Source organism: Osmerus eperlanus, unplaced genomic scaffold, assembly GCF_963692335.1.
Source record: "Osmerus eperlanus unplaced genomic scaffold, fOsmEpe2.1 SCAFFOLD_717, whole genome shotgun sequence".
In the NCBI taxonomy this organism is placed as follows: domain Eukaryota; kingdom Metazoa; phylum Chordata; class Actinopteri; order Osmeriformes; family Osmeridae; genus Osmerus; species Osmerus eperlanus.
In genome coordinates, this window is record NW_026911297.1 from 1 (window position 1) to 14,548 (window position 14,548).

At 48.9% G+C, this 14,548-nt stretch overlaps 2 protein-coding genes across 2 annotated transcripts; both read left to right on the forward strand.

Moving 5' to 3' along the window:
* The first annotated feature begins 1,307 nt into the window (after window positions 1-1,307).
* On the forward strand, window positions 1,308-5,302 carry srl (sarcalumenin). Its single transcript, XM_062455371.1, has 4 exons — window positions 1,308-1,401; window positions 3,104-3,220; window positions 3,404-3,637; window positions 3,942-5,302. Exons 1-4 carry the CDS (start codon window positions 1,323-1,325, stop codon window positions 4,751-4,753), a joined length of 1,242 nt encoding a protein of 413 aa, XP_062311355.1. The 5' UTR covers window positions 1,308-1,322; the 3' UTR covers window positions 4,754-5,302.
* A 4,777-nt stretch (window positions 5,303-10,079) lies between these two features.
* LOC134015858 (adenylate cyclase type 9-like) lies at window positions 10,080-13,789 on the forward strand (the record flags this gene model as incomplete). Its single annotated transcript, XM_062455370.1, has 1 exon — window positions 10,080-13,789. A coding segment is annotated over exon 1 (1,815 nt), but the record flags the coding sequence as incomplete, so codon positions are not given.
* Between the last annotated feature and the right edge of the window lie 759 nt (window positions 13,790-14,548).

A 14,548-nucleotide genomic window follows, 5' to 3' on the forward strand; every position in this document is an offset into this window, starting at 1 on the left:
CCCCTCTGCTACACGGCGTTAGTGTGGTGTGGGTTATCTGTTTGCATTGACCGACTGTTTATTTGGTTGACCTGTTCACACACAACACCCCTGGTATTCAGTGGATGACAAGTAGATCATTTTCAGGGCTTTTTGAGGTTTGTGCACTATTTTGTTGAGACAGACATTGTCTACCGTATAGAACTACATAGTTTGCATAAATCTAACCTAGAATGAGGATGAGGCAAGAGTTCAACTGTAAACTAAAGAGTATTTTATTATTTGAATGATGATAAATCCTAATTATGTAAATAATAAGTACATTTACAAGCACAAACTTCAGTCCCCAAATCGTTACATAATTATTGTTAGTATCACAAAAAGGCCAGTCATTCTTTCACAACTAAATTTCCAAGTTTATTCAAGTCTTTTTTTTTTTTTTTTTTTGAAATCTGTCAGATTTTTATGGACTCTCTTCTGTCAGCTATAAAGGGCAAACTGCCTCACCCGTTCCCTCGTGGTGACAGAACAAAGCTCGCCCTCTTGTGGCCTGGCATGGTGACACTCGAATCCAAATGAATCCATCCATCGCGTGGCTCAAGCCAGCCATGTTGGATTCTGTGTTCTGATGTAAACGATGAGACAGGAAACAGTGTTCAAATTCTGTCCAGCCCACATAATCACAAGGATAGTGTGATACATACGTATCACACATACGTACGTAACATACGGGAGCAGTTTTACCCATAACTCTTAGCGTCCTCCATTGAAGCTGTGGACATGTTTGACCCTCAACCCTCAAACATGTCACTCCTCTTCCACACACCAACGCAGAAGCCTCTTTCGTTCCATTCCCATTACATTTACATTTAGTCATTTAGCAGACACTCTTATCCAGAGCGACTTACAGTAACTACAGGGACATTCCCCCGAGGCAAGTAGGGTGAAGTGCCTTGCCCAAGGACACAACGTCATGTGGCAGAGCCGGGGATCGAACCAGCAACCTTCTGATTACTAGCCCGATTCCCTAACCGCTCAGCCACCTGACTCCCACCGTTCCCTTTCATCCTCCCTTCCTACACACCTATTTGTTTTTCTACTCTCCCTCCCTCACTTCTGTCTCCGGCTCACTAAACTTCACCCACACAGAGGTTCTCCAACACCGGTCAACTCCTCCCAAACAAAAACAGGTGTACCCATTCGCTCTTTCTCTCTTTCGCTTTTTCCCCTCACATTTTCCTTCCTCTCCATGTCTATCTTTTCCCCCCTGACTCTCTCATCCTGCTCCATCTTGCTCTCCTCCCATAACACCAGTTTCTACCCTTTTCCGCCCCTCCCCCTCCATGTCCTCCTCTCCACCTTACTCCGCAACCCTCTGCCTAACAGCCTATCCTGGACGAACACTGGGGGACACAAACGCAGGTGGGTATGTAGGGGGCCATCCTCCGCATGGCACTGCCTGAGGTGCCCCCACCCCTTTTCTCCCCAGACCCCCCCACCCTTCTCACCCCCACCCCCAAACACCCACCGCCGATGTCGTGTTAGCACAGACATATCATCAAGTGATGGACATTTGGGACCAATTTGGTCGATTCTACATTCTAGACCAACCAAACTATGATCGTGTTTAATGCCACTGTTTCATCACTGGTGACACTAACCCTTCATTACCCTTTATGTTCTGCCATTCAAAAATGAAATGAATAAATTCCGCTGAGTTTATATTTTTTCACTAAATCGTGTTGCAAAGGAAATATGTATAAATAACTTGCTGCTTAATTGGGTCCTGATGAAATAATTGTAACTTATCTATCATTTTACCAACCAACCTATTCTGCAAATGTACTTTATTTACGTAGGGCTACGTACTGAGTCTCAGATTACGTACTGTCATTCTGAAAGGAGAAATATATGTTGCACACACGTTGCATCATCAACCATCCACATTTTGGTGACGGCATTAAGACATGTAAGCCAGATTGTCCAGATTGTGAAGGGGGTTGTGAAGGGGGCTGTCGAGGGGCAGCATGGAGAGCTTTGGCTTGAGCAAAATATGCACAGGGAGCAGATGAGGTGCATGTTACGGGGGGGGGGGCAAGGTGGCCTCCACTGTTCCAGGTCTCTGATGCAGAAACCCTTGGTAACGGTCAGTTACATGAATGATGATCTTATGCCACTTCACAGCCTTTATGGAACACTTTTTCCTGTCAATCTCTTGTCCTACGTATATTTTTATTCGAAGAAATGTCCTTCTAGTCAAATTTCTGTTCGGTACGATAATACCAAACGTTCGGTTGAACCTTCCCATCCCATCAACATGACCACTCACCCTCACATCTGTGCTTGCTGTGCAAGCCTGGCTTCTGTGCAAGCCTGGCTTCTGTGCAAGCCTGGCTTCTGTGCAAGCCTGGCTTTCACATGCCCGTCCGGACTCTCCTGCTGCTGGGCTTCTCTGCACTCGAGGCTAGCTGTCACCGTTAGCCGTCCGTGCTAGCACACACAGCGCACACTGTCCTCTGGGCGCTGGCTGCCTTGGCATTGCTGTGAAATGTGAACAATCTTTTCCCAGCACAGATTCAATCAGCACACGCTCACACTTTCTTCCCCACTCATGTGAATGTCGTTTTTAAATGTGCTGATTGTCCAGCTGGTTTTCCCCAGTAGATGGAACACACCTGTGCTGGACAAAGCTACACCTGTGCTGGTCAAAGCTGTGAGCTGCTGTCATGAGCTACTTGCTGTGTTGTGGCTGTCATCGCCGTGGTGACTCAGCAGCTTAACACCTGGCCCAGACGCATGCGAGTGCCGGCGGGTTGAGGAGAGTGTTCTCAATTTGCCACAGTTCATGCTGGACTGTTGTCTGTAGGTCAGCATAGAACAACTCAAGTCAACTGAAGAAGTTCACCGGCTGGACATATTTACATGGCGCAGCGTCTATGTAGTGAAGAACGCTCCTCGTAAAAGGAGTGCGAATCAGCTGTTTTCGGCCCAAAAGAAAACGCTGTTTCGTGCAAACATTTGGTGTGGTGAAGGTGAACTTGAGAAGTTCTACGCCCCTTCGATGTTTTCTCTATCCGGCCTTGTGTTGAAGGTTTTGACCAGAGCGACCTGTTTCTCCCCCCAGATGGTGAGATCACATCCAAGCCCCTGGTGCTGTTCCTGGGCCCCTGGAGTGTGGGCAAGTCCTCCATGATCAACTACCTCCTTGGTTTGCAGGACACCCCTTACCAGCTGTACACAGGTAGGCCTCACCCCCTGCCCTCATTCTCCTCACACGGTTTCTCTTCATTCCCTGTGACATTCCCTGATTTATATTCATCTTTCCATCCCTTCATGATCTCTCATCACCTTGTTTATCCGTCCTCGCTTCAGAGCGTCCTTCCTGTTTGTGAAATCCCTCCTCTGTCTCCTCCGTCCTCTCCAGGCGCCGAGCCAACGACCTCCGAGTTCACCGTCATCATGCACGGCGAGAAGATTCGCTCCGTGGAGGGCATCGTCATGGCGGCGGACAGCTCGCGCTCCTTCTCGCCCCTGGAGAAGTTTGGTCAGAACTTCCTGGAGAAGTTGATTGGCATCGAGATGCCGCACAAGCTGCTGGAGAGGGTCACCTTCGTGGACACGCCCGGAATCATCGAGAACCGCAAGCAGCAGGAGAGAGGTGAGACCCTGGCCGTGGTAGAGAGGTTGAGCTTCAGCGCCTTTTCAAACTCAGGTAGACAGTTTGGAATAACGTCTGAGTGATGAAGAGTCTGGAAGTCTGCAAACGTTTCCCTCTAGAAAATTCCTTTTTGGTCCAGCTGTAAGATATAGATGTTCCCATGTAGCAAGCTTAACTGTGTCCTGAACATATACGAATGTATCCATGAATTCATCCGTGAATTTCTATGAATATGAATCTGTGAGGCCTGCGAATGGACAGGGAATAGAGGATGTAACCGTCGTCCATCCGCTTGCTCTCGCAGGCTACCCCTTCAACGACGTGTGCCAGTGGTTCATCGATCGCGCCGACCTGATCTTCGTGGTGTTCGACCCCACCAAGCTGGACGTGGGCCTGGAGCTGGAGATGCTCTTCAGGCAGCTGAAGGGCCGCGAGTCCCAGATCCGCATCATCCTCAACAAGGCCGACAACCTGGCGACCCAGGACCTGATGAGGGTGTACGGTGCCCTCTTCTGGAGCCTGGCGCCCCTCATCAACGTGACGGAGCCGCCCAGGGTCTACGTCAGCTCCTTCTGGCCCTACGACTACGCCGCCGAGACCAGCCGCGAGCTCTTCAAGCGCGAGGAGATCTCCCTCCTGGAGGACCTCAACCAGGTGATCGAGAACCGCCTGGAGAACAAGATCGCCTTCATCCGCCAGCACGGGATCCGCGTGCGCATCCACGGCCTGCTGGTGGACCGCTACGTCCAGACCTTCAAGGAGAAGATGAGCTTCTTCAGCGACCCCGAGCTGGTCTTCAAGGAGATCGTGGACGAGCCCGACAAGTTCTTCATCTTCAAGTCCATCCTGGCCAAGACCAACGTCAGCAAGTTCGACCTTCCCAACCGCGACGCCTACCGCGACTTCTTCGGCGTCAACCCGGTGACCAGCTTCAAGTCCCTGTCGGCCCAGTGCTCCTACATGGGCGGGTGCCTGCTGGACAAGATCGAGAGAGCCATCACCAACGAACTGCCGGACCTGCTCAGCAGCATCAACTCGGGCAAAAACCCCGGCCTCACCTCCTGCGAGGTCACCGGTTGTGGCGAAAAGCCTAAGAACCGCTACCGGAAAAACTGAGATAAAAGAGAGAGAGAGAGAGAGAGAGAGAGAGAGAGAGAGAAGGAGGAGTGGGGGGTGGAAGGGGGTGTAAAGGAGAGGTGTAGATGAGGGGAATAAGAGAAGAGAGAGGGGGTTGCCGTCGTCCGACCCTGCTCTGGTCGGAGAGCCTGTGTTGTCGTTGGTGGGAGACGGAGGAGACGGAGTCGTTTTGTTGTTGCTGTTTGTTTGTTGTTTTTTCGGAGGAGAATGAGGGGTGGTGTATTTAGGGGGTTGAGGAAGGAGGGGAGACAGATGGAGGGTCGGTGGGGGTGAGAACGGATGACGAGGCAGCTGGGAGATATGTGCTGGAGAGACTAAACGAGCTAGGTACCTGAAAAATGCCCTCCTCTCTCCCTTGCACATCCACAGTGGACTGTCTGGGATATTTGGCGGGAAAAAACGTACATGTGAACGAAAAAAAAAAAAGAACAAAATAAGAAAAAGTTAAAAATGTATAAAAACGAAAAACCTGAGACTGAAAACAGTCGATACCAGCTCCCTTGTATGTGAATAAAATGTGAAATTGGATTGAGGAGTTGCCAATTTGTTTTGTAAGAGCCTATTTAAATACATTTCAACAGGTTAATTCCATGTACTTAAGAAGTCGTTTTTTGGAAGTAGATGGGTTTTTTGGCGTGCTCTGAACTTTTTACTGGCAGTTGAGCCTTGTAAGGCATAAGAAGCTAAGCCTTTGGCTTTTAACGCCATCTAGATCAACTTTAACATTGCATGTTAGATCAGATGGTATTTAACAGAGGATATTTTAGGTGCATGTATTTCCGTCCTCCAACTTGATTTTCAGTATTAGGTCTCTAATCAGTCAAATCTCCCAACCCTATGGTGCAGTGTTGGCCAAACAGATGGCCATTCTTGTAGCCATCTTTGTTTTATATATTTCTCGCTCTCGGTTGTTGACAGCCAATGATATGAGCACTGTAAAGCAGGGGTCAGGGGCTCAGGACCTATCACCAAGGGGGGCGGGGTTAACTTTTCTGCTTCACTTCCTCTTAACTGCTTACTTTGTTGTTTGAGTCTATACATTTGCCATTTTGTCTCACGGGAGTTCAATACTATTGTAATACACATTTTATTACCTTCCATTGATAAGCTTGCCAGCTGTTTTAGCTGAACGACCAACAGGATATCAAAGTGCTACATGTTACATGAGTGATGAGGATCTTTCCAGGATGTGACACAGTAATAAACTGAACGATGTGTGCTTTGAGTCGGCCTGTCTTTATGTGTGTCCTCTGTCAGACACAAGAGGATCACTCCGTCCCATACATATTCTTGAATGTGTTTTTGATTTGACAGTGACCGTGCAGGTAACCATTATACAGGAACACAGTGGACTCCATGGAACCTGAACACACTGTGAAGGGAAAGAAGTGGAGCAGGGAGAGTGACCTCCCCAGGGGCTTGTGGGGATGGTGAAGGAGAGAGGCAGAAAGCAGTGGCATCCCGGGTGAATGAACTCACGAACATGATAGACTCACCAGGGTGGAGACCGCTTTGGGTGTTTGTGTGTGTGTATGTCTGTGTGTGTATGTCTGTGTGTGTGTGTGTGTCGGTGTGTGTGTGTGTGTGTATGTGTGTGTGGGGAGTCAGGTGGCTCCCCACACACACATCGGGCTAGTAATCCGAAGGTTGCCAGTTCGATTCCCGGTTATGCCAACTGACGTTGTGTCCTTGGGCAAGGCACTTCACCCTACTTGCCTCGGGGGAATGTCCCTGTACTTACTGTAAGTCGCTCTGGATAAGAGCGTCTGCTAAATGACTAAATGTAAATGTAAACGTGTGTGTTTGTGTGTGTATGTCTGTGTGTGTATGTCTGTGTGTGTGGTTTTTAGGTGGGGGGGGAGGGCAGGTTTAAGGTTGCATTGTTGCAGATGTGCAGATCTCACAATGAATTCCCTTTAAACACTGTGCAAGGGTATAGCGATAATGGGACATGGCAAACTCCTGCTCCGTGGTGAGCTGCATCTGCCACCTATGTGGGCAACCTGAAACATCTTAATGGCCCAGGTGGGTTTAACAGTGCATCGTAGGATTTGTAGTCTTTGGGTCCCTTAGGCCATTTGAGAAAAATCCTTGTATTCTTCCAACCCCCCTAAAATGCATTTTCCTCTTTCTTTATCCGGTCTCTTTCTTTGTTCCCTCATTAGCAATGAGTTATTGATTTTTTAACTCCGGGTTTAATTACCAGCATCCTAACTCATTGATCACTGTTGAGAGCACCAACTAATGAAAATCATGAAAAGACAGAACTGTAAAGCAACCACTCAACAGAAGTCAATACAGGAAGTAAACCTTCTCTGGGGGGTAAATTATCATAATGTAGTCAGCATTTGATTGTGTGGTTGACAAGGTGTGTGTGTGTGTGTGTGTGTGTGTGTGTTTCTCTCTCTCTCTCCATATATATATATATAAAGGGGGAGAGAGAGACTATATATGTCTATACATATATAGAGTATACAGTATTGATACCTGTATATACATGTAGTTGCATATCGTGGCCACCAGGGAGAGCTCCATTAGTATTTATACATGCATCGAGGATCTCAAGGATTATGCCCCTTACTCTTCCATATGTGTTCTCTAATAATCACTGTTTTATACAAGACCATTGTGATTCCAGAGATATGTCAAGAGGATTGTGTTCCGGCACACATACTAAATCTCCTGAGTCCTGAATACTTTGACTTTGATAGCAATCCATTGAACATCAGGACTGGTTTGATTCCACTGCAATTCTTTCATTTTTAACACGTCTGTGATTAACTTTTTAGGAATGTTACATCTTTAAGTTGTTTTTTGGAAAGGGTAATATAGGTGGACTCCTGATTTTGATGACAGTTTTAGTCCACCAATGGGGAATTAAGTTTAATTTGATTCAATAGGGCAGCTGCTAGTCTGTTTGTAGTTATGCCAGTTTGATGAATAGATAACCAATGCATATTTCTCACTCTTGCACATACACACACACACACACAAATGCACACACAAATGCACACTCACAATCATAATTAAAAGATTAAAATTTTTAAAAATTAAAAATGAGTGTATTGTGTAACCACTTTTGCTTTTACTTTCATTTGCTCTCTCTCTTTCTTAGTTTCTTTCTCTCTCTCTCTCTTTCTTAGTTTCTTTCTGTCTCTCTCCCTCTCTCTCTCTTTCGTAATCTCTCTCTCTCTTTCTTAGTTTCTTTCTCTCTTTCTCTCTCTCTTAGTTTCTTTCAGTCTCCCTCCCTCTCTCTCTCTCTTTCTTAGTCTCTCTCTCTCTCTCTCTCTCTCTCTCTCTCTCTCTTTCTTCGTTTCTTTCTCTCTCTCTTTCTCTCTCTCTTTCTTAGTTTCTTTCTGTCTCCCTCCCTCTCTCTCTCTCTTTTTTAGTTTCTCTCTCTCCCTCTCTCAGTCTCCCTGTACCCAGGCCCCCTCGCTCCTCCCTTTGTCGTTGCGAGTGATGCGGGCAGCGCCTCGACTCATCGCGCAGTTCGAACATGCCGGCCGGGCTGATGTGGTAACACGGGCTACTCCGCAGCTGCAATGCACCAGCAGTCTGTCGTGACTCAAACAGTCAGGGTGGTGTGGGCAGGAGGGTGTGAGTGTGTGTGTGTGTGTGGTGTAAAGAGTTAGGGGTGAATGGTTGAGAAAGAGCTGACAGGCCTTGATGTATGTGTGTGTGTGTGTGTTTGAGAAAGAGAGTGTGAGTGACAATGTGCATGTACTATATAACTAGCTATATAACTATATAGATATATAGTCTCCCCCCCCAGGCTTGCAGCGGCCGGTTGGTATTAGCTGCGGGCATTCCGCCTCGTTCATCTCCACAAATGAGCCCCCTTGAACAGGTGAGGCCCTGGAGCCGTCTGTGCTTCTGCTTATCTGGAATCAGATCAACACTCTTAGGTCCAGAGCCCACACCCCTGCAACAGCCTGAGGCCACTGGGAGGCAGGACTCGACACTGCTGGCCTCTTCCCTCTCTCTCTCTCTCTCTCTCTCTCTCTCTCTCTCTCTCTCTCTCTCTCTCTCTCTCCCCCCCCTCTCTTTCCATTTATCTCTCTCCGTCTCTCTTCTCCCACTCTCTCTCATCCATACATACACACAAGACTGGGCGTGCCCAGTATGTAATGCATCTGATTCATGATTAAATCAGTCAACCAATCAGTCTGTCTGCCTGTCTTTCTATCGATCTATGTATAATTAATGCGCACACATACACACAACTACAAACTGGGGCTCACCCACAAAGTCATGATTTATTCTGCATTACATCTGTAAGGGCCAGTCACTACATTAGACTAGCAAACGAGAAGGCTGAGCTATATTCGAATATGTTTATAGTATTACAGTCATAAAATGTATTCACTTACTGTATATTATAATTATACAATATGTATATATTAAATATGGTAACATACGGTATGTCATAACATGTGATTTTACCCAATTTTGTGAAGTTAAGCAGTACACACAGAGTTCTTAGTTGGGTATAATTATTCACATAATACTGTGATACCATTCATTGTGGGCTGTGTATTTCAGTGGATACGTTGTATTAGCTTTCTGTTATGTTCTGCCTGGGCATGTCTACATTCTCTCTACACTACCAGATGCCCTCCTCTATGACAGATATGAATCTTGGTCGTTCTGGTGAATCCAAGCTGGGCAAAGCAGGAAGTTCCTGAAGTCTGCGATCCCACTTCCTTCTGCTCAACCGCGTGCACATTTCGTACTGAGAGTGGAGTACCTCGCTCCAGATTGAGGCGCAGTTGCCTGTGATTTAGTCTGCATTCATTTACGATGAATACTAATTGTCTTCAAGGCGGGGGGTTAAGGCATATCTCTGAATTCATAGGCTTGTTCTGGCTTATTCCATAGGCCGTTTGTCATTCAAATAGCTGGTGGAGGACAGAGAAACTCTGTCGTTTACAGTTTTTTGGGGGAGTGGTACGTTACCTCCGTTGGTTAATGCCCCGGAGCCTAATGATCTGTCACCATAAGGCACTGTAGGCTCTGCCCCGCCCAACTACGCATCACAACACAGCAATCGAACGTGAGTTAAGCACAGTGATTTGCACCAGACATATAGGGTTATTTCAGACTGTTGTGTATAGAAGATGTGGGTGAGGTGCCGGTACCGATGAACCTCGAAGCTGACGGGATGGGGGCGCGCTCGGACGCGCACATTGCGGTGAAGGAGAAAAAAAAGACCTCTTTTCGCCCCTCTGAATAGCCTACGTGCTCGCAACCCTTCAGTCTATCCTTTCTCCCAAGTGCGTGCACGCATCTCTACATCTCCCCTTATCCTGTCACTGTGTTCAATCCTTCCCTCCCTTGCCACACACAGATATAACACGCATGGAGGCGGACAGCGAATTCTGACAGAGCCACGAGAAGATAATGGCAGCGGCGGAGTTATCTGTGCCTGACTTGCACGCGGTATTCTGAAACGTTATTGATTGTGCCGCCGGACAGAAAGATGACCAGATAACGGCGAGAAGAGAATATGAAAGGAATGAAGATACAATGAGAATTGGAGGAATGAGCAGTGGGATCAGTCGGGAAGGGACAATGGCATCTAAATTCGACTGAGCGGACTGGAATTAAAGGGAATTGTTTATACAGAGCAGATATTATTCTGCCCATCATATGCAACTGTATTAAATTTGATTTGGTCTGTGCCACGGATTGCCTCGGGCCCCGTGATCAACAAACGCGTGAAGGGCCAGGGAAATATTTTAATTAGCCTCTCCACGCGCTCGTCTGCTCCTTAATGGGGAAAATAGTGGCGTGGGAAAACTTTCCACACGAGGGAAGGACTGAACGGGGCGGTATTTCAACAAGACTGTTTTGCCTTGTTCCGTTGTGGACGACACACAGTCAGATATACAGACATTGATTCAATTAGTGAAGTTCTAAGGAAATCCAATAGAACAATTTTGATTAAAGTGTAACTGTGAACTGTGACTACCAAAGGAATATTGACAGAGAGGGCTGAGTGCGTCTGGATAGCCTCTGCTTACGCGTGCCATAACACTGCACATTGTGAATTCAAACGCACTCAATTTCCATTGCATCGACGACACATCCACAAGTATTGCACTAGTTTTGTACTTTTGTTGGAGCTAATCCCCAGAAATTGGAGACGCAGCGGTGAAGATTCCGGAGTGAGAACTCAGGAAAGAACGAGGCTCCATCCAGGGGAATACTTGCGAATAGGCCTTTTCGCTTTAAGAGCAACGTGCTTTTTTGGATTGTGGTGAATGAGCAGTGCTCCTCTTTTGAGCTTCGAAATAGTCTCTGACCGAACAGTATTTGCACAGTCACCTCTGCACGCCATGCCAAGCAATAGTTCCTCGGCCGAATTTTTTCCGAGACCAAAACAAGTCGAGCGGAGGTTTATTTTGGGAAGACAGGATGAAATTCTGCACACTCTGTAAACAAAGTGCCAACGCGTGAAGTTTGAAGCATTCTTTTTCACCGGTATGTGTTGAATGGAGCGCGTATACGGATGGGACTAAATTGACACATTTTTACGATTCGTAGTTATCTTTTTGTCTGCATTAATACTAGGACATGCCCCATTTTGCCCCAAGATGTCGATGGGAATGCCAGTTGAATTTGGAAAATGTCAAAACGTTGTGGTCGTAAACTCAAAAAAAGGATAAGAGATAGGTACAAATGAATGAAAAGGCTTAATCGTATTTTTGTTACACAAGAGTAAGTCTTAAACCCTTACCCATTTAACATTCTTTACACAACGTAGTACTTCACAGTGTTATGTAATACTCTGACCCGCACCGGCATTCTTTCCAATGAGGGAAACAGAGTGTGAAGAATTGGCCTGGGGTAGACAAGGCACTGGGTGAACCAACGTGCGTCAAAACAGACCGAGAAGGCAGGAGTTTGAGGTAAAACAAAACAACAAAAAATGCTGACGTCATGAGGTAAAACAAAACAACAAAAAATCTACGAGCGGTCTCCATGCAATACTACACCGTTAATTTAGCCGAATTTCCAGGAGAGGACTTTCGTCAATTTAATGTTTTATTTTATTTTTTACAGAATTTTTACTTTTCCACGAATTCTAGTAGAGTAACATACTGTGGCAAACATTGCCTTGCTTCTCCGGCTGCCTTTCTTCAAAATTGCCATTAAGTCCTTCATCATAGTCTAATCTTGCTTAAATTAAAAAGCAACATGGCGTCTCCCCAACATCAGCAACTGCTCCCTCACAACACAGAGGTGAGCTGTGACTCAAGCGGGGAAGGGGGCGTCTCCGTGCGGATAAGCAGCAGCAGTGTGAAGCACAAGCACGGCGCAGGGGCTCTGGGGTCAGTGGGGACCGGGTTCATAGGGGGGTCCAAGCACTGCAAGTACAGCATTTCCTCCAGCTGTAGCTCAGGGGAGTCCGGGGTCCGGAAGCCTGCGTCGAAGGGGGTCCGCTCCCAGAGGAGGATACCCCAGCTGTTTGAGAGGTCCGCGGGCCACTTCTGGGACCCCAAGTTCGACTCTCCGATCCTGGAGGAGGCGTGCAGGGAGCGCTGCTTCCCCCAGACCCAGCGGAGGTTCCGCTACGTGCTGTTCTACTTGGCCATCACCGGCACCCTCTGGGGGAGCTACTTCGCTGCCAACCCTGCTCGGTGCGACCGGACAGCCTTCCTGGCTCCCACGGCCTCCTTCCTCCTCTTCCTCCTCCTCCTCTTCCTCTTGACCTTCACCCGCCTCTACGCCCGGTGCTACAACCAGGCCTCTCTGCTGCTCATCGTGGTGACCTTTGCCCTCACCCTTACGCCCCAAATCCAAACCTCCGGCTTCAGGGACCAGGGGAGTTGGCACGTCGAGGACGAGGAGGAGTTCAGCGGCATGTGGCCCTGGTCCAACCACAGCTACGCCCCCTCCCCGGGTCACCCCTTGCCCCCTTGCCTCTCCCCCGTGGGGACCTTCTCCCTGTGCATAGAGGTGCTCCTCCTGCTCTACAGCGTCCTCCACGTCCGCCTCTACGCCTCCGTCCTGCTGGGCCTGCTGTACTCCATCCTGTTCGAGGGGCTGGGCTGGCTGCACCTCGCCCGGGCGGAGCGGGGCTCCGACGGGGACTGGGACACCCTGGTCTGGCTGGGGCCGGCCAAGGCCCTGCTCCACCTGTGCGCCCACGCCATCGGCATCCACCTCTTCGTCATGTCCGAGGTGCGCTCCCGCAGCACGTTCCTCAAGGTGGGCCAGGCCATCATGCACGGGAAGGACCTGGAGGTGGAGAAGGCCCTGAAGGAGCGGATGATCCACTCGGTCATGCCCCGCCGAGTGGCGGACGAGCTGATGAAGCAGGGCGACGAGGAGGGCGGCGAGGGCTCGGTGAAGCGCTACTCCAGCGGCGGGGCGGCCGCCGTCATCTCCAGCCCCAAGAGCAACAAGCGCAAGAAGACCTCCATCCCCCGGGGCCAGATCATCTTCCGGCCCTTCAACATGAAACGCATGGAGCCCGTCAGCATCCTGTTCGCCGACATCGTGGGCTTCACCAAGATGTCGGCCAACAAGTCGGCGCACGCCCTGGTGGGCCTCCTCAACGACCTCTTCGGCCGCTTCGACCGGCTCTGCGAGATCACCTGCTGCGAGAAGATCAGCACGCTGGGCGACTGCTACTACTGCGTAGCGGGCTGCCCGGAGCCCCGCCCCGACCACGCCTACTGCTGCGTGGAGATGGGCCTGGGCATGATCCAGGCCATCGAGCAGTTCTGCCAGGAGAAGAGGGAGATGGTGAACATGCGCGTGGGCGTCCACACGGGCACGGTGCTCTGCGGCATCCTGGGGATGAAGCGCTTCAAGTTCGACGTGTGGTCCAACGACGTCAACCTGGCCAACCTGATGGAGCAGCTGGGCGTGGCCGGGAAGGTGCACCTGTCGGCCGCCACAGCCAACTTCCTGGACGGGCGCTACCTGAGGGAGGACGGGCGCGTCACGGAGAGAGTGGGGCAGAGCGTGGTGGTGGACCAGCTGAAAGGTAGGCACAGTTCAGCGGTAGAGTTTTTGGGACGGAGATCAAGAGGCTGCCGGTTTGAGTCCCCCCCTCAGCTACCCTGTACGTAGTATTGCAGAAGAACGTCTGCTAAATGAGTACATTTATTACATTGGCAACATCAACGCTATGGGTTGACTGGCACATACATGGTTTCTTTTTCTGTGGAAGTCTATGTGTAACGTGCTAGTTTATCTTGAGACCTTTTGCGACTGCGTGAGGTATGACATTACTGGGAGCCATATCATGACATAGCAAAATGTTGGAGTAGTACAACTGATAAGAAGGATATTTATGTTGGTTTTTAGAATGTCATGTTCAGTCTCAGCCAGGCAGATATTCATGAAGGTTTGAAGATAGAGCAAGGTCAGGTGACATGACTGACAACAGGCAGCCAATAACGAGGATGTTATCGCGCCGATTCTAACTTATGGCCCATTTGTACGTTCATAAAATCTACTGACATCTTTATGTTCCCTTGTTTATGTCCCATAATGCACCAATCTCGCTTGTGCTGGCCAGCTTTATAAGGGCCAGTATATCAGAGGCGATTGGGTCACGTTTGGCATGAGACAAAGCAAGGAAGGGGTGTCATTGGTTGAGGCCAGGACCTGCATACACATTTGACGTATTTCAACAGGGGCTGTTCTGGGCGGGGGGGGGGGAGTAGAAGGGGGGCCAGTGCCCTTGTGACAACAAGCTTGGATCCCCTTGTGGCCCCCCTAAATGTAGAGTCTGAATAATTATAAACACGGTCTTTG